Genomic DNA, 26,715 nt, shown 5'->3' on the forward strand with positions numbered 1-26,715 from the left:
GTAGAAACTTAATCCTGCTAGACTATTTTAATAACTAATATTTATATTGCGTAATCCCTATTATGAATACCTATGAATCTACGAGTCGGAAAAGCCAGCAGTTCAGCCTACATATGCAACAATTTAATCGATGGATTGCTTTGGTGATCGTGGTTTGATCATTTGGATTGTGTTGTGACATTTCATCGAATCCTTCATCCTTGACGAAATGTGTGTAAAGAATCAAAAGGATTATATAGTGTGTCTTTTGCATAAAGTAGGGCCAAATTAGTGGAGGGACACTAAATTCCACCTGGTTGCTTGTAGCCTTGGTGGCATGGCTGTCTAGCGCCATCCTTTGTCATGTCACGGGGTCAATACACTCACGTACTTCGGGCGTGGACAGTGCATGCGGGTCCTTGTGCGTTTAATAGCCTCGTAATGAAGGCTAGCAAACATCGATCCATGCTGCCCTCGCAGTGATATGTCTGAGAACAGAATGTGAAAGTTCGATCGATTTTTCAGATGTTCAAATAAATCCTTAGAAGTACCCAGGGACCACTTTTTTGCTGGGGCCGAGGCAGAGGCAGAGTGGTTGAGCTTGTATCCAGAAAGAAGGCAACCAAGGTTCGTTTCGATCAGCAACCTGAGGTAATTAAACAGCTCCCCGTGACTAAATGAATTTGATGTTACTTTTATGCAGCTTTTTAAATTAGAGTCTTCATATAGCCACATTACGAGATTGCTAATACAAGAAATATGATCTTGTGTTAAAGGGGTCGCGGAAAAGTTTCCGTATGGCGCCACCACTTTTTCATTCGATATGAAATAATTTAGTATCTAATTTACCTCAATGAGATATCCTTTTTTGTAAAAATGAGTGAAAAAGTGGTGGCGCCATACGGAAAGTTATCCAAAATGGAGTTGACGGGATGTCAGTACCTTTGCCACTTCAAACCCTGGTCACTTGGTACCTTCTTGACACTTCGTCCTGTCATGCTGGTGGTTCTATTACCGCCATGGTCGTCGTACGGCCGGGGGTGGTCATACGACCGTCAGCCGAGGCACTTCCTATGGGGATGTCGGCGTGGCCCTCGGAAAACTGTCACCACTCTTTTTACTAATTTCTACAACAATGAATATCTCATATGAGTAATAATTGTATACTTTTGTATTTCATAACGAGTGAAAAAGCGGGGCAAAATACGGAAACTTTTCCGGATGTTGTTACTAATGATTACTTTGCATGTATTTATTTATTTATTTCTTTTCGCATCTTTTCCCCGTACGTTTAAAGCGATGTATTCCTTTTTTTTTTTAACTGTTCGATTCCTAAATATGTAATATAAAACAATGTAGCCTAAATGTATTTAATCTAACAATAATTATGTGAAAATTTAATTTTCGGAGCGAATAATTATGTCCACGCAGAAAGAGTTATTCCCGGGAAATACATTCTCAGGTTAAAACTTCAGGACACACAAATCCTTTTATATCCACATTACTTGCGAAGTGAAATGCCTCTCAAAAATGGTTGAAACAATCGAAAGCTTTAAGCTGCAATAGGGCTTGGCTTGTTACTAATCGTTTTTATTGTCATAACTTTGAAGAGTGGTTACCAAACATAATACCTTCCCTCTCGAGAAGCTAAAATCTTAAGCATTTCTGAATAATATCGCATGCAGTTCTTTCGCACGGCTGTAACTCGTGCGCAAAGAATAACGACAAAGGAAAGTTATTTCTTTATTGCCTATTAACTCCATTCACTGCAGGAGGAAAGCCTCTTTACCTTTATCCATATCCTTAGCTGTTTGATGCTTGGCATGTACTTACAGGCCTACTGCACCCCCCCCCCCCCAACCAAAAACAACAAATTAATCACCACATCTCTCTCCTTTTTCTTTGTTATCTTGCTTTTACAAAGATGCATGCGTAGTTGCCGGTAGTTGTATATGCCCTTGATTGTTTCTAACAAGACTATTTTGCAGCAGCAGACAATAATTATGTCGAGGTTTGTTCGGCCCTATAGTATAAAACATCGGGCCCGGTACATCGGGCCCGGCCGGGGAGGCGTGCGGGACTTTTGAAGACGGGAGGTGGTAGTCTGGACGTGCTCCCTCACCAATGGCAATCCATCAAAAGACCGAATGGCACGCTATCCTTCCGTGCTTACCGTAAAAATCAATGACGCCACAATGCAAATCCATCCAGTGAACGCGCAATGGCCGCCATAACCATCTGGATAACTTATTTTCTCTATTTTAGATATTAATTTCGCTAACCTGTGAAATACGCTTACATCCCTTAGCAATTTTTCTGCTACAGTAAGCACGAAAATTTGCTTACCGTTAAAGGCAGTGGACACTATTGGTAACTACTCAAAATAATTATTAGTAAGCGTAACACCTTACTTGGTGAAGAGTAATGGGGAGAGGTTGATATAAAACATTGTGAGAAACGGCTTCATCTGAAGTGACATAGTTTTCGAGAAAGAAGTAATTTTCCTCAAATTTGATTTCGAGACCTCAAGTTTAGAATTTGAGGTCTCGAAATCAACCATCTAAACGCACACAACTTCGTGCAACAAAGGCGTCGAGGGTGCTTTTTCTTTCATTATCATCTCGCAACTTCGACGACCAATTGAGCTCAAATATTCACAGTTTTGTTATTTTATATGTTGAGATACACCAAGTGAGAAGACTGGTCTTTAACAATTACCAATAGTGTCCACAGCCTTTAAACAGCGCTATGAAATTGGGCCCGGAAGGGAATAGGCCTATACTGAGAACGCTGATTGGCTCCAAAATGAGCAGCGCACTGACGGTTTCGACGGAAACGGATCGAACGTCGATATTTATTGGGAAACAATCACCGTTGTTTGCTCTCTTCCGTGTACTTATGTTGTCTGGAGGCCGAAGCTATTTCTAAAGTTGGCCTCCAGACAGGGTGTACATAAATAAAGCATTGTGAAACTTAACCTCCAGACTGAGTCTACGGAAGGGATTTGAGCCGTTTGTGAACCCCAGACGGAATCCGCGGAAAGGGGACAAAAAGGCAACTAATCGAGAAGGTCTCACCTATTGATCTTACTGTTATGACTGGTGACAGACAGGGTGGATGGTTGGTCATTTTAAGAAGGAGACGTGGAAAGCGGCAAGCAACCCAAGGTCATCAGGGATGAGATACTTCAGACTTTCATCTGAATTCGGAATTTACATTGCCGGATCCTGTATTTTTCTCCAAATTAAATAAGTCGTGCTCTTGAATCTGCATTTCTAGGACTGAGGATACGGTTCCCAAAAGCTCCTTGTAATCTATAACTCCAGGGGTGATCAAAAGGTGGAATTTCTATCATGTTCCAAAGATCTGGATCTTAGTTTCAGAAATGTTGGCTGAAGATAAACTATAACGGACTCTTGATTAAGTCTATGTTGCTGTTTTCATCAGAAATATTGAGAATTTTTTTGGTGTTTTCATGTTTAAAAGGCCCATTTATTAACCCTTAAGCCCATTATGAAAAACTATTTGCTTTGAAATATTAAAACCTTGCGCTAGGAGTAGGCCTACTCACCCCAATATCGCCTTAATTTAACACTTTGCTCTGATTCAATTATGCGTATAGTTGCATCCAGCTAGCTCATAGGAACCAGAATCACTGAGCTGGAAAACACTTAAATCAACATTTTATTTTTTAAACAAGTTTTTTATTTATTTTACTTTCTTTGGTTGCTGGTGGTGTTTATACTTTCTGGTAAACACTGGCACGTTTGGGGTCGCAGTTCAAGTCTCGCTCTAGTAATTTTGTTCTTTGTTGCGCGAGTCAGTTTCTCCTGTGGAGCAAAGTGTAGAAACTAAAAATTGTATTCAAATGAGCCCCACACTGGATGCTCTATCCAGCCCAGCCCGGCCGGCCCACCACCTTTCCAATGGCCTATAACAAACAAATCTCAATCGATTTCATAAGATCTAGACGGACTTTTAGCATTTGACTTCGGAGATGTACAGAGTGAACATCTGACGTCATAAGGTGACTTTTGACCTGGCACTCATTCATAACACTGGGAGATTCGCAGTCATCCAGGGCAGTGTGTATCAACGATTATAGACCGCCGACGGCGCAAATGCGGAACTGAGCTTTATGTACAGTTGGAACGTATCCATCGGAGCGCCATTTCAGCAAGTGAATGTTTTGTTTCCAATTGTTAGGAATGGTTTTGGGCGCCACTCAGCAAGTGAAGGATTAGGATGCTGCACTCTGATCTATTAAAAAAAAATAATAATAATAATAATGAGTTATAACTTGCCGAATTGGCGCGTCTTTAAAGTGGGATTTCACAGTTTCAGCCCGAGTTCCGCATCTTGCTCCTTCGGCGCCCTAGCCCTATTACCTTGGTGGGTCATCATAATGCATAAATTATTCATAAATACCTCAGTTTCGCTATTCCTATTGGTGGAGAGCGCGTCACGTGGGTGTGTATAAACCTTTGTTTATGACCAGTAAAAAGTGTTGAAACATGGGCGTGACAAGCGAACTTGCACCTGTTCTTATAATAAGACAGTTTCTTCATTCCTATTGGTCGAGAGCAACGGCTGAAACAGTTGTGCCACATCACGCGATACGCGTGACGCGCACAGCATTCCCTTATAAGGATTCGTTTACCCGAGGGCGGCGGAGTGCCTTACCATTTCATAGCTGGAGGGGTCGTCACTGTGTTGACAGTTGAAAAATTAAAATTTGTTGCATTTATTTTACTTTTTGACCAAAAAGTGTTGATGTTTTTGACCGAAAAAGTATTTATGAATGGGAATCAAAGTGAGTGTTGAGTCGGTTTTCAACTCAGTGGTTTAAGTCCGCCGCGGCCGAGGCCTGATTGTTGATAATTTACCTCGACTTCGTCTAGGGAAAATTATCAAGAACCAGGCATCGTTGGGATTAAACCACTAGTTGAAAACCTCTTCATTGATTCCCTTATTAATGAAACACCAAAAACTGAAGCGCACGCGTGCATGTTAACAAACGTCATAATGCAAACTGCATGCTTGTATTGTAGCAGACGAAAGGTGCAGAGCTGATCAAACGCACGACAAACCTTAGTCTTGAAATCAAGACGGTAATTGTTAAGCGCGGTGTGTAGTTACAGCGCGGTGTAGCTGCGGGGACGAATTCTACCTCCATGGATACACACACCCTCGATCCCAGTATGTGTGTGTGAGTCAGTCGACTGGGACTGTTGCATGAAAGGCAGACAAATAGGCAGAGCGCCTAACGACTTGTCATCAAGTCTAGACAAACCTCGGACTTTACCTCCTCCATAAAGTTCACTTTAGTTTCACTTTTACTCTTGTATAGACTTGATGACAAGTCGTTAGGCGCTGCCTATTTGTCTGCCTTTCATGCAACAGTCACAGTGCGATGTTACACATGCAACAGTCGTAGGTAGCGCTGGGATCGAGGGTGTGTTCATCGTCCCCGTAGCTACGCCGCGCTGTAACTACACACCGCGCTTAACAATTACCGTCTTGATTTCAAGACTAACTCTTGTAAAGACCTTTCTTTTGCAACGTCACAGCCCGAGTTTTTGCCAACCCAGATTGGAAAACTATGGAAAGCCGTAAGTGCAAATTAAGAAAAGATCGCTATTTTTGGTAACAATGTAACCAAATTTGTTTATTTTGTTAAAAACAAAACAAATAATAATGAGAGGTATTTTTTTTTATTGAAAGTTTGCAGAAAATGCTGAATTTGGTTAAAACATCTGTTTTTACGATTGAGTGTTTTACTAACATTCGGCCGACCATGCCAACCAAGGCGGTTTGTTTATCAACAAAAGAAAGGTCTATTTACTGGCTGGACTCGAAACGAGCATGATGGCAGGCTTGTGCATGGTATGGGTATGGCCGCTATGACGCCACCACTTTTTCACTCATTTTTACAAAAGGAATCTCATTGAGGTATTAGAATTATATTTTTTCATATCTAATGAAAAAGTGGTGGCGCCATACGGAAACTTTTCCGGATTTTGTTCGGCGAGCAGTTGCTTGAAGTTGTTCAAGGTCGGGTGGGAGCAGTCACTTGAGTTACGAGTCATTGTGTTTATCTAATATAAGAGGTACCTGTCTTTAGGTAGGGGAGACTATCCTTTTTCGTTGCCTTTTGGATTTGGTGATGTGTTTTGAAGTATTTTCTTATCTATTTTATTTTTTTTCGCAGAGTTCAAGACGGTAACTTTCTTCAAACCCAAACATGTCTGGAATGACGTAAGTTCTTTTTTAACTTAGTCTATTATTTTAGGTAACAAAACAAACTCATATTCATAAATAAAGAGTCATATTGATATCACATGTTTAATCCCTAATAAAAAAAATATATTATAATAATGATATTCTTTTACCTTTTTCCTTTTTATATGGCCTAAATATTGTTTCTACCTCTATGGTTTACTTCATCCTTCATAGAATCATACCTCCCACCTAGTCCTAAATTTAAACTTTGTACTGAAAACAGTGTATGTTTCTTTTGGGGTGGTTGTGTTTATTTCGGCTGGGTGCTGATACTGGTTGTGTGTGGGTTGTTTTTTTTTTTTTGGGGGGGGTGACCACTACTAAAGACATTCTTATGCTATGGCATAGGAAAGGGCCTTTCCACTCAAGTTAGTTGGAACTTCCTCTTTGGAAAGCCCCTTGCTTGTGTATAAAATCTCCGTTTTAAATCTGTTGATCTTGTATACCCTGTATTAAATCTTACCGTGTTTATATATTTTTGGTTGTGGCTTTTACAATGTCATACTAACTTTGTACAATATTTTCCTCGCCCTATGGTACTAGAGATTTTTTAAATGTTAAGAGTCCAATTTTAATGTGTGTGTGTGTGTATAGTTTAGTCTTACGCTTACTTTAGCCTATAGCTCAAGAAATAAGAATTTCAATTTCTATTTGCCTCTCTTTTTTAGTTAACTTTTACCATTCTTTGATTTTCTTATTGCTCTGTATTTTACGTTACTGTAACTGAATTTGTAGTGTAGGCCTGCACAGGCTTCTTTTAATACTGATAAGACAACCATGTTTAGATAAATAAACAAATAAATAAATAATAGGTTTGCGGTAACACTATGTGAAACTCTCTTTTGAGTAGTGTTAGTTCTGAAAAGAACCAGTTGTTGACAACTGAACAGTTCGATCACTATGCTCTGATCATCTTCACGACTTCTCCTGAAGACGTTTAGAGCATACTGATCGAAACAGTGAGTTGTCCACCGCTGGTTCTTTTCAGAACCAATGCTGCTTTATAAGATCTTCACATGGAGCTACTGCAAACCTCACCTGACTGAATACTTCCACCATGAAAAGTTTAAAATCCTACTTAATAGGCCCTAAATAACAATTTACTTTAATTTTTACTCATTAATAACAGTAAAACAATGGGGTCAATGAGATGAACTGAACTACTTCCACCATGCAAAGTTTAAAATCCTACTTAATAATAATAATAATAAGGTACAATTATAGGGCGCACATATCCATTTAAAAATGCTCAAGGCACCAAGTAGGACCTATAAGTTATTTTGATTTTTATTCATCGCTAGTAAATCAATGGAGTCAATGAGATCCTGGATCTTGGGCATGGGGACCGGGGCGTTGGACTACCTGAAATTGAAGGAACGTGGTCAGGCCGTCGTTGACTTTGCTAAGGAGAAGCCCATCCAAGCTATTCTGATTGGTGTTGTAGCAGCAACAAGCTTTCTACCAGCTGCAGTCTTTGTGTCATTCGTGACCACCTTCCTGGTTGTTGGGCTTGTAGTCTTGCTGGCTATTGAAGGTATTTTTGTTTTTGTTTTTTTAGCAACCTTTAGTAAAGCCCAGTTCATACTTCCTGCGAATGTGAAGCGAAACTTAGTCACATGGCTGTTTACGCACCAAATGTTTCGCAGGATTTGAGCAATTTGTAAGTCAACTGATGTGAATTTTTCATTGCAAATTTTTAATGTCAAAATTTGTATCTCATTGGCAGGAAGTATGAACCAGGCTTTGTTAGACGCACCTCTAGTAATATTGTCATCAAATATTCTTGGTTTTTGCAGTCAATGTTTCCATGTTTTGTACAGTGTAGTGCGCGTTGTTGGAAACATATGACATTTATATCCAAAAATGATAACTTGGGTCTTTAAAAAGTAGGAAAACATTTATCAAGAACAAGAGGTGACCTACAAGTGCACATGGAATAGGCTATAGATTTTTCCAAGGTTAAAAAAGTCTAGATCGACGAAAGTAGGAAGAATATCATGATTGTATGCTTGCAATACTTTGTATGTGGATAGTTTTTATTGGCTCATTTTATGTTTTTTATGCATTTTGACCCCCCCCCCCAAAAAAAAGTATCAATACGTAAAAGTTACAATTGGATTTGTTTTAAATCCTTGCAGGTGTTGTCATCTTGTCAGCCCTTGGGGTCCTTATCTTTGCCCTCATCAGTAGTATGGTTGCCTCTGCCTTCATCGGGATGTTCCTCGTCTCCGGTCTGGTCGTCGGCCGTTTCACATGGCGTGTATCTGCCCCACTCCGTGCCAAACTGATCGCTCGTATCGTGGCCCTGCTGTACAAGGGCGAACCTGCCTCTGTGGAGAGCACCACCCTAGTCCCCGAGGAGAAGACTTACAGTCAGACCACCGGGGACGAGGACGAGTACATCATTCAGGACTAGGATACGTGGTCCCCTAGAAAACGTCTCCGAACCAACAAGAAAGTGCGTCACTTTGGCACGGACGATGAGCAGCAGGCGTTTGTAGCGTCCGTAATACTGGTTCTCATTGTCCTCTTTGCATCCATGTTTCTGTTCTTAGTTGTCAATCCCGCATTGATATTCCTATCCTGGATTGTCAATGTGTGATCCGTCGAAGGGATTGACATCCATGCAAAAGTGCTGGGTTAATGTTGCCAATAAAAATCTGATAAACAAGCAATTCCAAATTCATGATGTCTGTGTGTCTCATCAAATGACCACAGATTACGCTTATATCTTGAGGGTTCATAAAACTTGGTTAGTCTTGTTTACCATGGCAACCAGCCATTTTGGTTTTCTATATAAAGAATGTTACAATTCTCTTTTTTCGTCAGTTGTTTCACAAAACAAAAAAGAACGTTGTGTGTCTGTAATCGGGATTTTGAAATGAAATAATGTTGGCGCTTGTGGCGAGAATGTGTTGGTTCGGAAAAGTTTCTAGGGTTAAATTTAAGCCAAGGTTCAACCAGTAGAGGTGTTGCGTTTATGAACCTGGTAACAAAGGGAACATTTGTTTGTTTGTTCCTTTATTAGAACCTTGACTTTGTTCAAAGCCCCCTTCACTAAAAAATATTTTTTATATATAACGCATTAACGCATTCATGTCAACAAATCAGCCAAAAAACCATGCAATGTGTTTGGTTTGTGACTGCATTCCCAGCTAATTTTTGCTTAGCATAAAGCTTCTTCTAAGTACTAATTCATAACAGCTATGAGATGAGGCTAAGGACTGGGGTCACAAAGTTCTGATATAACATCTGAATGTTCAAAAAAAAACATTTTTTAGTGAAAGGTGTTTTGAGAATATTAATAATTTGACTTGTCATTACTGACAGATACTGTGCATTGAACTCAGTTTTGGTGACAGGAATATGGACCCTTTTCATGAAATAGTGTTCATAACGCAAGCGCACTAACATTGGTTGGCAAAAATGAGGGAACACTGCACTGTTTTGTACACGACTAATTGCCGCGGTACGCAGACGCGATTGCGTGTCTGCTTAGTGCACAACTCTATGGCGTTTGCCAACCAACAGGGTCTGTTCGCATGCGTGAATGTAATGAGCATTTAATGAAAAGGGTCCATTTGTTCACTATCCAATAGTGACACTTGTGTTCTGGGGAAATACACTAAGCTATAGACCTTTCTATTCAATTTGTGTAACAAAGTTACTGTCTGTTTTTGCTTTGCATTTATGGCTGTGAGGGCAGATATTGTTGATGTGAATGATTTATAGCAACCTGTGGGCCTATTGGGGCTGCCGATGCTGCATACTCCTAAGGAGTTAAGATGCTTTCAAGACAGCATGGCCCAGTGAACAGAGGTAGTAACAATCTATTATGGTTGTCTTGAATTTCTACTGTGCTTAATAACTAATTACCTTTTGTTTCCATTTGGTATTCTAATATTATATTTATTTTCTAACTTTTGTTAAAATTAAAGCTTATTGAGTGAATCGAATTCCAACGATAGTGAAAGAAACCATGGACGCAGCAAGAAAGTGCATACCAAAAAATAAATTTAGCTTTCTCTCTGAAGAGTACATTGAAAGTCAGTTTGGATGAGATTACAATAAAGTGAATTGATGTAGTCAATTTGGTTACCTGCATATTCACTATACACACAAATAACATATTTTTGTACAAAAGGTATTTGCACTGTGTAGGACTTGAATAGGCGAGATAAATTAAACTGAATTGTGGAAATGTCTCATCATGCCTGCGGACAGGGTTAGGAATGTCATTTGAATAAGCTTTGTGACTATTCCAAGCATAGCTGAAAACATGTTACTTTCTATGGAGATGACAAATAATCATGAAAAATATGTTATGAGAAATGACCATGAGTAAAGACCACCTTTCAATGCCTGTACAAAATAAAGTATGTTGTGTAACAGTGACAATTGTTATTACACAATAACAAAATTGTTTTGTTTTTGGAAGGAAATGTTTGGCTTTTCTTTATAGGAAGACACATTCAATTTGTGTGGTAAAATGTGTTGTGTGCAGGAACACAATTCGCAAATTGTTTTACGAACTTGAAAATATCTCTCTGATTCATTTTTTTTTTTTTTTAACTGGTTGTTTGAATTTACTATCAGAAAAGTTCAGGGTTGTGGCAGTTGAAATCTATTCTTGGTAATTTTGACTCATAAAGCTTACTTTGTCATTAATATAGCATTATGAAATACTTCCATGTACATGTACGAGAAAGTTCTATTTTTGTTTTATATTTTTTTCACAATTTCCGTATAAATAAAACTTGTGTGAACATGCAACAAATTTTTGTTTGTGTACATTATTATTAAGTGGCTGTCTTTTCGTTTGGTTGGTGTTGTTCTTTTAAGTTTTCGGGCCAATTTTCAAAAAAGCTGCTTAAGGGAGAAGGTATTTACGATATTCTGCTAAGCTTAAATATGCAGGGTACCAAATAGTACATGGTGTTTTGGTTTGTAGCCTTATTCTGGTAAGCAACAGTGTGAAGTTCAGCGCTTACATTCGTTCTCTGCTTAAGAGGTTTTTGCAAAAATTTAACTTAGATTTTTTTTCTACAACGAAAAACATGGCTGAAAAGATATCGGTGATGAATCATTTTGATATGGCAGTTCCCAGTTATTTCACTTTTGCTTCTGTGTTCAATCTGCATTAGGCATTAGTATTGTGTAACTTCACTTGTTTATGTTGTATTGTGTGTCAACATCCTCTATGTATAAAGTAACATGATTTCCAGTTGATCATTTGCATAATTGTGCCTGACCTCTTACCTTGATCTACCCACAATGGGGAAACTCAACCAAGCCTACTGGCACGTATCCAACTTCAGTGCCTTTAAAGGCAGTGGACACTATTGGTAATTACTCAAAATAATTATTGTCATAAAACCTCTTTTGGTAATGAGTAATGGGGAGAGGTTCATAGTACAAAACAGTACTGGTATTTACTCAAAATAATTATTAGCATAAAAACTTACTTGGTAATGAGCAACATTGATAGCTGCTGATAGTATAAAACATTGTGAGAAATTACTCCCTCTGAAGTAACGTAGTTTTTGAAAAAGGTAATTTCTCACTCAAATAATAAAAGACTTTAGCCGAGGCCCTTTATTATACATCTCAAAGCACTCAAAGTAATGCAACAAGGGTGTTTTTTCTTTCATTAATTTCTTGCGAATTCGATGTCCAAATGAGCCAAACTTTCCCAGGTTTGTTATTGTATGCAGATGTTGAGATACACAAAGTGAGAAGACTGGGCTTTGAAAATTACCAAATGTGTGATTATGTGTCAAGTACCGTTAAGGAGGAAGTTCATCAAAACAGAATCACTCTGCACACCAGCAATTCACACATGGAAAATGATGGTAAATTTGTAACAACATTTTAAGAAACTGGACACCTTTGTAATTGTCGTGGACCAGTCTTCTCACAAACCGGTGAAAATTTGAACTCATGTGGTCATCAAAGCTGCGCGGTAATAATGGAAGAAAAAACACCCTTGTCACACGAAGTTGTGTACTTTAAGATGGTTGATTTTGCGACCTCACATGTGAGGTCTTGAATCAATTCAAATATTTTAGTGAGAATACTTCTTTCTCAAAAACTACATTAATTCAGAGGGCCCCGGCATTTCTTACAATAATCTGTACTATCAGCAAACCTCCATTGCTCGTTACCAAGTAAGTTTTTATACTAAAAATTGTTTAAGTAATTACCAATAGTGTTTTTTGGCAGTGGACATAATAATTATTAGCACAAAACCTTACTTGGTACTGAGTAATGGGGAGAGGTTGATAGTAGTATTAAACATTGTGAGAAACGGCTCACTCTGAAGTGACATAGTTTTCGAGAAAGAAGTAATTTTCCACGTATTTGATTTCGAGACCTCACATTTAGTATATGAGGTCTTTAAATCAACCATCTGAAAGCACACAGCTTCATGTGACCAGGGTGTTTTTTCTTTCATTATTATCTCGCAACTTCGTGGACCGATTGAGCTCAAATTTTATGCGTATGTTGATATACAGCAAGTGAGAAGACTGGTCTTTGACAATTACCAACAGTGTCCAGTGTCTTTAATAGACATTTCTTACTTCTTGGATAACTGAGGGGGAAAACCTACGCAGAAACCCTTTTAAAACAAGAAGACAAGACAAGTTTTCTTTTCTTCCACTGGGCAGTGTTCTGTTATTATAACAAATCATACAGGGAAACCAAAAGAACAAAAATAAACAAGAAAACAAAACGTCAATAAAACTCCTCCCTCCTGTGGGATTTCCAAAAGTCATGTCCTGTTTTCTATACTATCTCTTACGCATTGAAAACATAGAAAACTAAATGAAGATTTTAAAACTACAAAAAATGCACTTCCCATGCAAGGTTACACTAATGAATAAAATATCTGGAGTTATTTTTGGCTAAATTCTACTTTGAATTCTTGGCTATAAAAGTATGTGAATAACAAGTGTACAAACTGTTTCCTTAAAATGAGTAGAACATGTGAGATATTTGATCCCTGGGAAAAACAACATTTTGATTTTTTTTTTAAAGAAAAAGTGATGGTAACATCACGTGTTCTGACAACTAACGTATTTGTTTTCATAATCCTAAATCACAAGCTCTTGGGTGAATTTCACATACATGTAGAGTTAAGACTAGTCTTATCTCAATTAGGACGAGGTACTCAGCCTAACTTAGGACTAGCCAATGCCAATACGTTTTTAATTTTAATATCTCCTAGGACTAGTAGTAGTTCTAACTCTTTGTGAAATCAACCCCTGGTTATTAGATCATAGGGATGGTCTGAACATAGGGCAGTCACCCAAAAGGTTACTGTATGGTTCGCTTTTACAGAACATTTTCAGGGTATTTAATCAAAACGTTCACTGATTTTCTACATTAATTGAAGTACACGTATGGAATTATTGTAGCAGGCTTTTGTAATGGCAAGGTAGTTTTTCCTTTGCGATATAAGGTAAATGTGAACTTCTACTGGAAATGTTGTAGGGGCACCAAGGCAATGACTAGGAGCACAAAGACAAATGCCTCCATTAAAGCCACTATAAACTTTCGGTACAGAAAAAAAAATCAAAAAAATCACAGATTTACAAATAATTTACAGGGTTTACAGAAGGTAATGGTGAAAGACTTCTCTTGAAATATTGTTCCATGAAATGCTTTACTTTTTGAGAAAACATTAAAACAATATCAATTCTCGATAGCGAGAATTACGGATTTATTTTAAACACATGCCATGACACTGCGAAACGTGCGGAGTGGGATTTCCCGTTATATTCTCCTGACTCTGATGATCGATTGAGCCTAAATTTTCACAGATTATTATTTTATATATAAGTTGTGATACATGAAGTGTGGGACTTGGACAATACTGTTTACCGAAAGGGTATAATGGCTTTAAATACCCAGCCTACACATCAGACAACAGAGTAGAAAATTATTATAACAGTACATAAAACAAAAAATATACATTTATATAGCCCTGATTCACCTGAAAGACAGAGAAGGTACTGTTCTTGAACATTGGCTGCCCATTTTCTCTTCTCAGCTGTTCCTCTATTTATATAAAACTAAAGTTTAAAAAAAAAATTACACTTTTATTTATTTCATTCTTTGCATAGTTTCTTGAACAAGAAAAAAAACAACTTGTAAACCGAGTCCAAAATCCCATCATTTCTGATCTTAATCTCAGGAACAGTCAGTTTGTAACTTACAAACTGACTTTGAAATATAAAAATAACTACAAATAGAGTGGAATGTATTTGTACACTAAAATATAAACATACCGTTCAGTACTTTGTCAATGTTTATATACTAAAACAAGGAGTTTGAACTGTGTATACGAATACCCCTATCATGCCTGGCATAGCGGAGGGTGAGCACCCCTCCCCCTTCCAACAAATGTTCCCATACTTGAACACACTCCCCCCCCCCACCTCAAAATTCTCTAAAGATTCCTGAGATTCCCAGAAAACAATGAAAACATAGAAGGAGTTGACAAGGTTAAGGAATGTAAGCAAGTATGATGGTGGGGTAAATTAAAAATATAATTATTTGGAACCATTTACCTCAAACCTCTTTGTCCAACTTCAAAAGTACCCCCCCCCCCCAATTCCTAAACCAATTAATAATAACTGGAATGAATCAAATGTAAACGTCTTGAATACATGCACGGTTTGGAAAAACAAAAGTGACCAGAGAACACAGACAAGATGTGGCCTTGGCACAGGCACATCTTGTGAATCTGATTAAGTATGGGGTCATATTTTTCCTGACAATCATTAAAAAAATTAATTAATTCACCTGCAATAAATAAATAAAGCATTGAATTGAATTTTCTTTTTTAATAATGCTAGATGGGACAAAATGAGACGAATACCTGATAAATACAAAATATTGCTGAAGAGTGATTTATTTATAATAAATAGACTCAATCTGGTCTACTTATTCCATCTAGCAAAGATCCAGTGTTCCTGAATGTCCCTTCTGCAGCAAACTGTCTTCCCATCCCACAAATATCTCCTTTACGTTTAACAATGCCCTTTGCAGCACTGCCATCACCGTCTCCCAGAGTCTCTTTCACCACAGTGACCTATGACCTGTTAATACTACTCCAATCATGTTAGCGTATGAGCATTCTCTCGTGTCGTCTGCTCTCTCGTTCCGGTCTTCCCGGTGTATTGCCGTTTGGAATCCCGCCTCCTCGGGCTATTCTCCAATCTCTTCAGAGGTCGTCGCGGTGACCGCATCTTCAGCTTTCCACTCGAGTCAAACTTGAAGCTCTGCCCGGCGAACGGGACTTGAGAAGTGTCTCTTTTAACCTGCAGGGTGATGATCGGATCGTTATCAGTGGCGATTGTTTTGTTTTGGGTTTCCATGGCAATGGCTGGCACGGCAACATCCAGAGAGTCTCGGTTGCTGCATCTTGTGTCCTGTTCCTCGGTGGATGATTGGTAAATTGGGATTGCACTGTTCGTTGTGACGGGGGTGAAACGGGCGGAGGAGGTGGGTCGAGTTTGAGGTAGATGAGCAACGTGATGAGATGAGGTAGAGGTAGTGGCAGCAGCAAAAGCAGCGGTGGATGATGAGGCCGATGACATCCACGTGTGATAAGAGGGGGTAGCTTTAGGCAAGCGGGCATCGAATGCTGGTATCACCCACAGAGAATCTGGACAAAAATTACAACCAGAAGCTGTGTCAAAATTTGCTGGTAATAATTGGTTCCCTGGTGTACAAACTAAACGGGCTTTGTCGATCATTTAAACATGTCCTCCAAAACTTTAGCCAGGATTTGGTAAGAGGGTGTCAAAATTTGCTGGGAAAAGAAATTGTGATGCTTTTTCTTCCTTATTTTGTTTTGTCTAGTTGTTTTGGAGAAGTTTTTGAGGGGTGTTTTAGCAAAGTCAAATTTGCTGTAATGAAGACGCATTGGTTTTTATCACATGCTCGATTGTGTAAAAAAAAGAAATTTAACCTGAGAAATTTGTTTGTAATTTTTAGTTCTTGCCATGATGCCCCTCAAATTCTACAAAAAATGCAGTGGTGCCTTTTTGACATTTACGAAAATGCTGCGATGCCCTTCTAATTATGGAAAAAACACAGCAATTATTGCTGTGCCCTTTTGAACACGAAGTTTGAGGCCTGCACTGCAGCTTGTGAACTTGGGCATGATTTGCTTTCAATGAGCACTACAGCAGTATCTTTTCAGCAGATTTGTTGTGAAGTGGCAAAAATTTGAGCAGCAAACCTCTCTGATTTTGAGGAAAAAAAAATAATTTTTGTAGTGTTAAGCTGCAAGATATGAGCAATTTGCAGAAAGAAGTGATGCTTTAGCAGAAGCAGTGTTAATTTTTACAGGGTTGTTTTTGTGTTTGTACTACTTTGTTTCCAATTAGGACACCTTGAGCTCCCCTCACCCCCCCCCCCCCCACCCCTCATATTGTGTCTTCAAAGTATTCTGGGATTCTCAGGAAGTCTTTTGAGGAATTTATGAGGGGTACTTCTGTACAATAGGAAAACAGTTTGTTTATTTGGGAGGAAGTCCCTCGGCCATGTATCAGGCAAAGATATAACCCTCTTTGATATGCCATTTACATAAAAGTCAAAATATTTAACATTGTAATATATTTTTACGACCTGTTCTTGAGTTTCTAGTTAACTCAGATATCCTGAATAAGATAAGGCTATCAACACCTGACTATATCTGTAATGGTCAGAACGTACCTTCACTATGAACCGTGTCCGTTACTGAATCACCCTCTGCGTCGCTCTCCATGTCGCCATCGTACCCCGACTCCAGGGACATGAAGCTTTCGTTTTTGGGCTCGTGGCTGTTCCGCTCCAGGTTATCCGTGGAGAGTTCCCCGGTCGGCGTGGTGACGAGATCTCCCCGGTCATCTTTGGATGCTTGTGAAAGTCTGAGGATTCAGAGAAAATAAATTGTTTTTCTAAAATCAAACAATTGGAATGGTTATAATGGAATCTTTCTAGAAGGAAACTGTGTCCCAACTTCTGTCACCGTGATCCAGTGGTTATACTGCCGGACTTTCACTCACAAGGGTGTGGGTTTGAATCCTACCAAGCTAAATACTGATTTCACAATGACTAGATATATTATGACTTTATAATTTTGTGAAATTCATAATCATAGACATCAAACCAATGTTTGTATGAGAGAGATTGGCTAGTGCCAGCTTGGTGTTCCCGTGAAAGGAAGATTTAAACAAACAAAACTTCTCACTTTTCATATATTCACTTTTAACGCGGATAAAAAGGAGGGCAGAGATATAGCAAAGTCACTTGCTTTAGAGGAGGTTTGTGGTTAAATATATTTTTGTCCCACTGAGAACAAAGAGAACTAAGTTAGATAACCTAGGACCTGTGACCTATGTCAACGACCTGTGTCCATGACCTGTATCCTATGACCTCTCACCTATTTGACCTGGAGCTCCTAGACGGTGACATGAGGAATGGTTCAACTCTACCGCAGGGAGTCGGGGTACCAGGCAACGAGCAGCTCTCCTCATCTACGGTCATGTCATCGTCCTCGGCGTACAGCTTGGCACGTAGAGCCACGTGATCTAATATTTCCTTTTTGCTGACTTCAAGGTATTCTTCCTCAGCGTATCGTTGTTGGACGGCTGTCAGTTTCACGTCGCGATGGTCCGAGAGAGGCTCGTCATTGAAACTGAATAATTGAAGAAAGAGTCAGTTTCAGATTGACAATCAGGCGTGAAATTAAATATCAGAGAATTTTTAAAGAGAGAAGAGGGCAGGTGTCGTTCCTTTGCATTTAATGCTTCGAAGCTAAAATTAAAAAACATTGATGCTGCTTTGACAGAAAGAGAAAATTAAATTTTCGCATCAAATTTATATCGGGTTCCAAATTTCAGGGTTTAACAACAACCTGAGTTTATCTAAGAAAAAGATACTGTCTTTTATTTGCATTTCATACTTCCAAGCAAGGCTTGTAAATGACGAGGTTTAACAAAGAAGCTAATGCAACAGAAAATGATGTTCACGTACCATTTCTTGTGGATGTGCAGAGTGCATTGGACAAGATCCGTGGCTTTGAAGCCGGTGTATTCAACTAACTTGGGCGGCCATGGTGTATCTAAATGGTTGAACCAAGAAAATAAATAATAATAATAATAATATGACATCATCGGATGGGCACAAGTTGGTATGCTATCATCATCAGTTGTCACTCCGAGCATTGACGTCTATGATGACTGCAAGGAAGTTTCAAGGAAGTCCCCGCTAACAACATGCGGCAGTTGGGTGGTCAGTGAACTTGGCAACATTTTACGTGTTTAAATGAGTGCCTGGCGGAAAAAAAGTATGCGTGGAACAGAACTTACAACCAGTGTTCCGAGTGTTTCATGCTGGGTTCGACGTTGCTTTTGTCCATGAATTGTCTATTTTTTTGGCAGGGCGGTCAATTACTTTGAAAAAGGCAGTCAATTTAATTGCAGGGTGGCCTTTAGAAGGCGGGCCATCCTTGCAAAACCCACATCTTGAGAACTCTGAATAACATCATAGTTTTTCGGTCCGCTATGTCTCTCATCCTTACTTACCACAGCCTGAGTTGATTCTGGCTAGGTAGAAGACGCTGGCCGCTTGATGCGCTAACGAGTACCGGCCGAAGTCAACATGGAGTAATGTGAGCTCGCTGATGTACAATGCAAGATACTTTAGTTGACGTTCGGCGTCGGCTAACTGGAAGTAGAGGATCAGGTATTCCCACATGGACGGCATCTAAAAGAACAAACAAAAACTGATAGTAAATGTCTGTACTATGTCTCAAGATATGAATCTCTTTAGCACATTAATTTACCTGACCAGAGTTTAAACTATTAAAAGGTCTATTTTTTTGCATTTATACCATCGGTCCATTTGGTAAGTAAGTTGTTTGCAACAGCTAATTCTATTTTCTCTATTAAAAGGTCCACGGAAATTCATTCAAAGTTGTAAACCATCTTTGGGTGAATTGTTCTTTGACATACTAATCTTCACTTGGAGTAAGATTTATTATTTCTAAACCATACAGCAATCGCGAATGGACACTAACCCTTAGAATAAAATGTTTTGGGGCGAAAACAAATTGAAGGAGGTCATTTTACTTACATCAATCTTCCCATGGAGGGTTGCTAAGATGTCACCCATCATCCTTACGACCTTTTCATACTTGTAAGTTCCATCAGTCAACCACGCTGCCTCTCTGATAGTAACGATGTCCGGCTCCAACATTCTGCATAACAAAGAATACATCATCAACATTTCCATTCTCTTCCTCTAAACCACATTCACAACTGCAGAGAAAAAAGTGCTAAGCAAAAAATGAGTGTGGCACCAGTTGCAGCAATGTAAACTTTATGGACTCTTAGCTGGTGACCTGTTCCTGTTAAGAAAGATTTTTTTTGCGTTAAGCGAGTTTTTGTACATAACAGGCTTTATAAAATTGGGTCCTGGGGTTTCACTGGCTCTCCACATACCTTGAGCACAGGACCATGGCAGTGATACCAACCAGCTGTAGATTGCCTCTGGATACCGGTTGGTGCATGAGGTACCGGTCGATGCAGTTGATCACCATGTGTAACGTGTGCGAGGAGTAGCCTTTCATCCCGGCCACCTCCACAAGCCAGTCCACTAAGATGTATCTGTCAGATTAGAATCAGAATCAAAATCATATAAATCACGCCTCTGCATTGTCTATACACTTTGATCACATTTCAACAGCTGTACAATTAGATTATATGATGCCTGTACACTCGTCACTTCAAAGGGGACATTTTTTTGCAGGATTCGAACCCTTGACCACTGGAGTGCCATACTAGAGCTCTAGCTACAGAGCGAAATTTAGTGTAGAGGCTGAGTTGCACACAGTGCACCAGATACTAGTCTAAGAGACCTTTAGCACAAGCTGTTAAAATCCCCCACCAACCAGTTATGATAAGCAAGATACTTCACCATGATAGGCTTCTCTTTACCCAGGTGTATAGGAGACCTTAGCCCAGGCAGTTCCGAGTTCAAATCCAGACCTGCCTAGTTAAGGCCTGCAAGTTCTTTGATTGCATTCTCTTTACCTAGCTGTATAAATTGCAACAGTAGTGTGTACTCAACCCCCTTTCATTCTCTGCGAGTTACAACACCTTACCTCATTGCACTGTTGAGTTTTGACTGCACATTGAAGAGTTTCTGCGAGTTCCTCGGGATGGAGTCTCGAATGTATGCCCTGGTAGCTTCAGCTGCCTGGTGAGGGAGCAGACCTCCAAACTTGCCCAGAGCGTATGCATTGTACAACTCCATCTGTAAGAGAAATCATCCATTGGAAGAGATGAGGTTTTTGTCATAGAAACAGGTGTCGACCATTCATAGAGCTGTCAAGTCAACATTTGTGACTTGTAATCAGGGAAATTTAAAGGGAGATATTAAGGATTACATTACAACATAATATTCAACCACCAAACTTCCCCAGAGCGGATGCATTGTACAATTCAATCTGTAAAAAATTGTCAATCAGAAGAGATGAGGTTTTCTGATAGAAACAGGTGTCTGAACATTCAAAGAGCCGAGTAGGATTTGAAACTTTGCTATAATACTTTGCTAGGTGGAAATATGATACAGCAAAGGTTTTGCGATAACACCAATGTAATGGTAATCTCTAAATGAGTTGGAGCCGAGCTAAAAGAACCGTTGGTTTCATAGAACTGCCAATATTTGTATACTGCAATCAGGTAGTTTTGGTACGATAGTGAGGGAAACACTTAGAAATACATTCAACATGATGGAGACTAAGTTTCCATAAGCAGGAGGATTTCAAATTTGTTCATCAGAAGATGGAAATATTGGTTTATTTTCAGGAAACTTTCTGCAGAATTAGGGAGAAATGGCAGTTTCAATATAATCCTTTCCACTGTAGTTTTGAACAATTGCTAAAATCTGCCAGTATAAACTTATAATATAATGTTGTTAAACTGTGCTTGTAAATAGAACAACATGACAATCCAATGAACACAGCTTGTGGTGTGAACACTGCATCTTCAATACACAGACATGCAACCTCGTTCCCAGTAGTGTACAATCCCGCCAGGTCATTTTGTGTTCTTTCAAGGAGTGCCTTGCACAACCAAAACCCCTGGAAGTGTGACTTTGTGCTTGATCCATTCTGTGTGTTCCAGACTTCATTCCAGACTTCGCAGAATGCGCGTTGTCAAATGACCTATCAAGTCATAGAGCGACTGGGCCCTCACCTTGGATACTTTGGATCCATGCGGTTGCACCATCTCCCTGAGTTGTCGTATTCTTTCAAGCTTGGAAGCGGCATCCTGCAAAGATAAATTATCAATCGAGGCGATTATAGCTAGAGCTGAAGATTATTAATGGAAGATAAGATAACTTTACTCAAGTTTGATTTGTTTAAAAAGTGTATAGACTATAACCATTCCCGGTTTTCAACAACGTCTCAAAAACACGATCATTTGAAATGAAATTTGCACAGGTTACATCTACATTTATATAGGATCAAAACAACCGAACGGTTCCAAAAACTATAGGTACAAGTTCCCTTTTAAGGGTCTGTTACTTACCTTACAGTTTCTTGCGTTGTATTGCCACAGTTGTAGGGCGGCTTTGTGTGAGCCGACCTCGGCTGCCTTCGTCAGCCACATCTTGGTATCCTCTGTCAGGAAATCCGAGTCAATGCTCTCGTCGTCATCCTAGAAGTTGACAATTCAGTCGCAGAAAAAAAAAAATTAAATGACGACAAGAAAGAACTGCAGGGAGGGGAGCCTCAAACACAAAAGCAAGCGACACAAAACCGTTTGAGTTTGACTTTTTATCAATAACGATACCTTTTTACTTGGGAAGTTAACAAGAAAAAATTTAGTAATAAAATAATTTGAAAGAGGAGAAATACCTGAAGGATGATGCTTATTCTGGCGATAGAGTACAGCACTGTTTGGTCACATTCCTGTCGACATGAGATAAAAGTTGCATTTTTATTCATTGTAATTCGAAAAGGTTTTCAACTGTTACGATGGAAACTTAAATTTCAAAATAAATAAACACATACTAAAACGTCAATCTAGTATGCAATGAAGTCCCCCAAGTACTCTGCGTACATGCCCAGTTTTTAATTAGCTGATACACCTTACAGTTTATATCTTGAAAATTATCAACTGAAGTTCAGTGTTTTCCCTTTACAAGTTTTGCAAGCAACTTTCTCCCTCCAAAATGATGTCATGATGTCCCAAAATACTCTGCGTACCAGCCCAGTTATAAAACATTTAAAATTTTGAGTTAGCTGATAGACCTTAGTTTATATCTTAAAACTTATAAACTGAAATTCATTGTTTTCTCTTTTACAAGTTTGGCGAGGAATTTCTTCCTCCAGCTTACCTGAGAGTTGCTCCCCAATTCCTTCAACAGCCTAAAGACAGTGGCCTTGCAGCAGGTGCCATTCTTACTCCAGGGGGGTCTGATGAGTGCCCAGAGGAAGGGGTCAGCCCCTTTGAGGAGTCTCTCCGCGTGGCACAGGAACTTGGCCGCATGTTTCCCCTTGGCCTCTGTGTCCGTATCAAACGACTCTGGCACTGATGCGGACAAACACAATTTGAAAACACAGGTTAATGTCTTGATGAATGATAGAAACAAATTTAAGCTGTGAAAGACAAAGTGATTATCCAATTTAAGAATGTTTCTCTCTCTCTCTCTCTTTCAATTCATTGCAATGGCACTTAGCACAGCCATAACTTTCACAAAATGAAAGCACCGTGTGTGTTCTTAGTTCTGTAAATCACTGCTAACAGTGGTTGAAATAGGAAAAGCATCTTATTTTGAGAATATATTTCTTATGTAACTCCTAATAACTTTTTCTATGGAGTGGCACATGAAATATTTTCACAAAATAAGATTCAAGAATACCATTTTTTAGCAATATACAATAAGTGGTTTCAGATTGCAGCACTGACAAACTGAAATCATGAGAAAACTGACATGTGGATATAATGTTTCTTCCCTGGAACTGGTTGCCTGCACCTTGCCTCAAGAACGAAGTACAGAACCTGTGCAGTTGAATAGCTTTAATGGGAGACTTTCTGGGACGATAGAGGGCAGCAGACTTACCGGGTAAATCCAATGTTCTCAGAATTATGCGCATGTCCAGAACTAAGTAAACGATGGAAGTTTACCTGGTAAGTCTGCTGCCACCTATCGTTGGACAGTCTTCTATTGTTTGGTTACCTTCCTGGAATTTTGTACCAAGAGTAGAAGAGTTCTAAAGAGACTAACATAATTATGAAGTATACTTACACCCTTCATTGTATAAGCAAGCTATGCCCAACTTGATCAGCGCCTCCACATTATCCAAATCAGCTGCCCTGTAAAGATAAAAACACAACAAAGTTTTTCATGACCTTTTCTGCCCATTAATTAAATTTTTCTTCTAAACTAAAGCTTTCCTAGAAAACTTCTAAAATTTGGAAACTTAGTGGCGTGTCGTGTCCGAGGGGATAAGAGCACTGGACTCAAGCTCTGGTGTTTCTGTTAAGCAGAGTGTGGGTAATGGTTCTGGTCATGACACTTGTGTCCTTTTAGCAAGAAACTTAACTATTATTGCTCCCCCTTCCAGATGGGATGTAAAGCCTAAATTGGTCCTCTCTGTTGTGTAGTTCATGTAAAAGAGAAACAATTTCACTTTCCCCACCAAGAAAATAATGAGAAAACCATAATGTGAATGAGATTGCCTGGAACTGGTTACCTGTTTTGTGTGACATGGCCTAACAATCAAACGAAGAAGGACCACTCTAAGTCAAACACAGTCCGATCATCGACTATTTACCTTTGAAAATGTTTAAAGTTTATTTCATTTGGCCACTCATCAACGAGAGTAGCCGTTGTCCACAGACGAGGATTACTGTCGATTAACCATTTTATTAGCGAGCACACCTGTGTCAATCAAACGAGAAGTTTAACAAAATCATTAGTCGCGTTACAAATCACCGTAAATCATAGAAAATTGAATCATCATCAAGACTGTGACGCTGAAACTTAAAAAAAAAACTTCACTAGACCACAAGGCCAAGTTTCATGGCTCTGCTTACTGCCAAATTCTGCTCCTGCGATTACCATTCTTCACTAACAAACATGGAAAGAGCAAAATGTTCTGCACGAGTTGTAGTTGCGAAGAATGCGTTCATGTGGAATCAGCACGCGCAAAAACGTTCCTGACATAAGCGGGGAATACCCGCTGCTTCAGTGAGCCTAGATTCTTTGCTTCGGGTACACAGAACCATGAATTTGGTCACAGGTCTTGTAGCTCAGCACTCTCACTGTTAGACCAAAATATTTCATTAAAACAAGAACCCAACTATTTTGTTCTTTTTTTCTGGTATTTGCTTTACCTCTAGGAGGCTTTGATTTAAATTGTTAGGTAAAATCTTGTTTTGGGTTTTGGTTTTATTCATGATACAGACACATAGAGCAAACAAAACCAAGAGAACTTTCAGGGCAGGTTTGTTTGTTACGCTAAGCCCGGTTCATAGTTCCTGCAAATGTAAAGCAAAGTTTGGTGACGCAACAATTGGTATGCCCTCGGCTTTCCAATTTTGAAAATTCACTTCGCAGGAAGCATTCGCAGGAAGAATGAACCGGGCTTTAGTCTTGGGGGAACACCCTGGCACCACATACTTGTTTTATATTAAGCAGGTCTTTTAACGGAAGATACTTGAAGAGTTGGATTAGCACTTCTTGGGGCAAACTGCACAACGTGTAAGATCTCAGCCGGCGATTCCGGTTCATCGGGATTAAGTTACCTGCATCACATGAAGGCAAGAAAAGAACAAAAAAAGTTGTTATTCAAATATAAGACTGAAGTCCAACTGTTCTCATTCTTTGAAGATGAGGAAAAAAAAGATGGATAACAAAATTAATGCCAATTCGTGACTAATTAAACCGCACGTACCTTAAAGGCAGAGATAACAAAAACGATAATGATCACGGCACAAAGAGCAAGCATTCTATTGGTTGAATGAGCGTGTGCGTATTCTATGTAGAGCAAACCAACCAACAGAATGCCTTCTCTTTACCTTTGGAATTTCCACTCTCTGACAAAATTACAAACTTTTAACAAATTACAAAGTACAAACACGCTTTATCATGTTTATAATAAATAGATTCAAAATCGTCAATCAAAGCATGGAGGTACTAGCTAGCTGCTAGTGTGAAAAACGTGAATAAAGTTCAATTATAATAATAAACAAAACTAAAATTTGTGCAATAAACTTTTATTTTTAAGACTCGACTCAAGTCTTTTCTCTATTCGTCTTTGCTCCCACCTTTTCTTCAATCAACTCAAAGTCAAAATCATGATAATTTATAATACATTTTCGGGGTGGGTTCCACAAAAACATGAATTTTCGGGACAGAGCTTTTTACTTCAATAATAAAATCAAAAACATTCATTTTCATCCCGATACGATATCCAACTTTTATTTTTTATTTCAAAGTTATTTTTGAAAACTTTTGGACTGAAATTTAACATAGTTTAAAATCATGTTCGAAAAGAGTAACAACATGTTTGTTGAATTTAATGTTTAAACTTAACGAACTAAATTCGTGAATGTTTGTAAATTGCTGCTTTCATTGATAAAAAATACGCCAACGCACTAAAAATACGGAGAAAGGTCAGCAATGTGGGTGGTCGATACAAAAATAAACCGCAAAACTGACCGTTGAGTTTAGCGCGGCCACTGACCAAACCTTAAAACGTTAAAAATCAAGTTTCCGAACAAGACATTAATTGAAACTCGGACACATTACTTCTACTTACCTTTCATTCTTGTGGAATAAATTTTGAAGAAATATTTGGGATGTAAAGTCGTAAAAAGGCGCTCTAAACTACAGCCCCCCTGTCCCTAAAGATGCGCCTGCCGTTGAAAACTGCCAGCTGATTTTGAGCGACCGTTAAAGCGCCCTCCCGCGTCCGCATTACATTATTATCCGTTTCTTCGCTCAGGCGCTGATTGGTCGGTTGTGGCATCAACTTGCATCTTTCGCGTCCCGTCTGTTTCGACAGACCCCCCCCCCCAACCCACGTCAAATCCGAACTCAAACTTACCCCAATCGTACCATGATCGTACTCTATACACGGAGAGTTAAAACTCAAATTGTACAGAAAACCAAAATAAAAATTTAAGTTGTCAACTTAATTTTTATAACCCGCATGGCGGTTACCCGAAGTTTGATATCGAATAAAATACAAATTATTTTTTTCTTTTAAATAGATATAGAGAGACCTTAATTTTAAGAGATAATAAATAATGCGTGTAATTAATTATAATATGGAAATTCTCTTATTATGAATAAATGACACATTGAGTAAAAAGAGGAGGTTAATGTGGCTGCGCAGTCGATTATTTTGAAAACAGTGCCCCCCCCCCCTTTCTATCA

The 26,715-nt window shown here is 39.0% G+C and overlaps 2 protein-coding genes across 6 annotated transcripts; one reads left to right on the forward strand and one right to left on the reverse strand.

Moving 5' to 3' along the window:
- The first annotated feature begins 487 nt into the window (after positions 1–487).
- Positions 488–11,050, forward strand: LOC139944478 (uncharacterized). 5 transcript variants are annotated; one of them, XM_071941503.1, is made up of 4 exons: positions 488–630; positions 6,191–6,237; positions 7,563–7,795; positions 8,400–11,050. In XM_071941503.1, the coding sequence occupies exons 2-4, from the start codon at positions 6,224–6,226 to the stop codon at positions 8,675–8,677; spliced, it is 525 nt and encodes a 174-aa protein (XP_071797604.1). In that variant the 5' UTR covers positions 488–630; positions 6,191–6,223; the 3' UTR covers positions 8,678–11,050. The 5 variants fall into 5 exon arrangements, with proteins under 5 accessions (XP_071797604.1, XP_071797605.1, XP_071797608.1 ...); XM_071941504.1 differs by lacking the exon at positions 488–630 and adding an exon at positions 5,818–5,865; XM_071941507.1 differs by lacking the exon at positions 488–630 and adding an exon at positions 5,819–5,931.
- A 1,647-nt stretch (positions 11,051–12,697) lies between these two features.
- On the reverse strand, positions 12,698–26,215 carry LOC139944338 (cyclin-F-like). Its single transcript, XM_071941337.1, has 16 exons — positions 26,096–26,215; positions 24,955–25,079; positions 24,107–24,213; positions 23,578–23,645; positions 22,666–22,859; positions 22,184–22,237; positions 21,855–21,983; positions 21,519–21,593; positions 20,423–20,574; positions 19,761–19,925; positions 19,393–19,516; positions 18,843–19,023; positions 18,292–18,379; positions 17,699–17,953; positions 16,990–17,183; positions 12,698–15,934 (listed from the first exon to the last, which is right to left on the reverse strand). Exons 1-16 carry the CDS (start codon positions 26,100–26,102, stop codon positions 15,384–15,386), a joined length of 2,469 nt encoding a protein of 822 aa, XP_071797438.1. The 5' UTR covers positions 26,103–26,215; the 3' UTR covers positions 12,698–15,383.
- Positions 26,216–26,715: the final 500 nt, after the last annotated feature.

The sequence above is a fragment of the Asterias amurensis genome, chromosome 11 (genome assembly GCF_032118995.1).
Source record: "Asterias amurensis chromosome 11, ASM3211899v1".
Classification (NCBI taxonomy): domain Eukaryota; kingdom Metazoa; phylum Echinodermata; class Asteroidea; order Forcipulatida; family Asteriidae; genus Asterias; species Asterias amurensis.

Bases quoted from the DNA above. Each gene is read 5' to 3' on its own strand.
- LOC139944478 (XM_071941503.1), top strand. The intron at 7,796-8,399 runs GTATTTTTGTTT...AAATCCTTGCAG, and splicing joins AGTCTTGCTGGCTATTGAAG to GTGTTGTCATCTTGTCAGCC.
- LOC139944338 (XM_071941337.1), bottom strand. The intron at 19,024-19,392 runs GTAAGTAAAATG...TTGTTCTTTTAG, and splicing joins CCCTCCATGGGAAGATTGAT to ATGCCGTCCATGTGGGAATA. The intron at 17,184-17,698 runs GTGAGAGGTCAT...CTGAATCCTCAG, and splicing joins AGGAGCTCCAGGTCAAATAG to ACTTTCACAAGCATCCAAAG.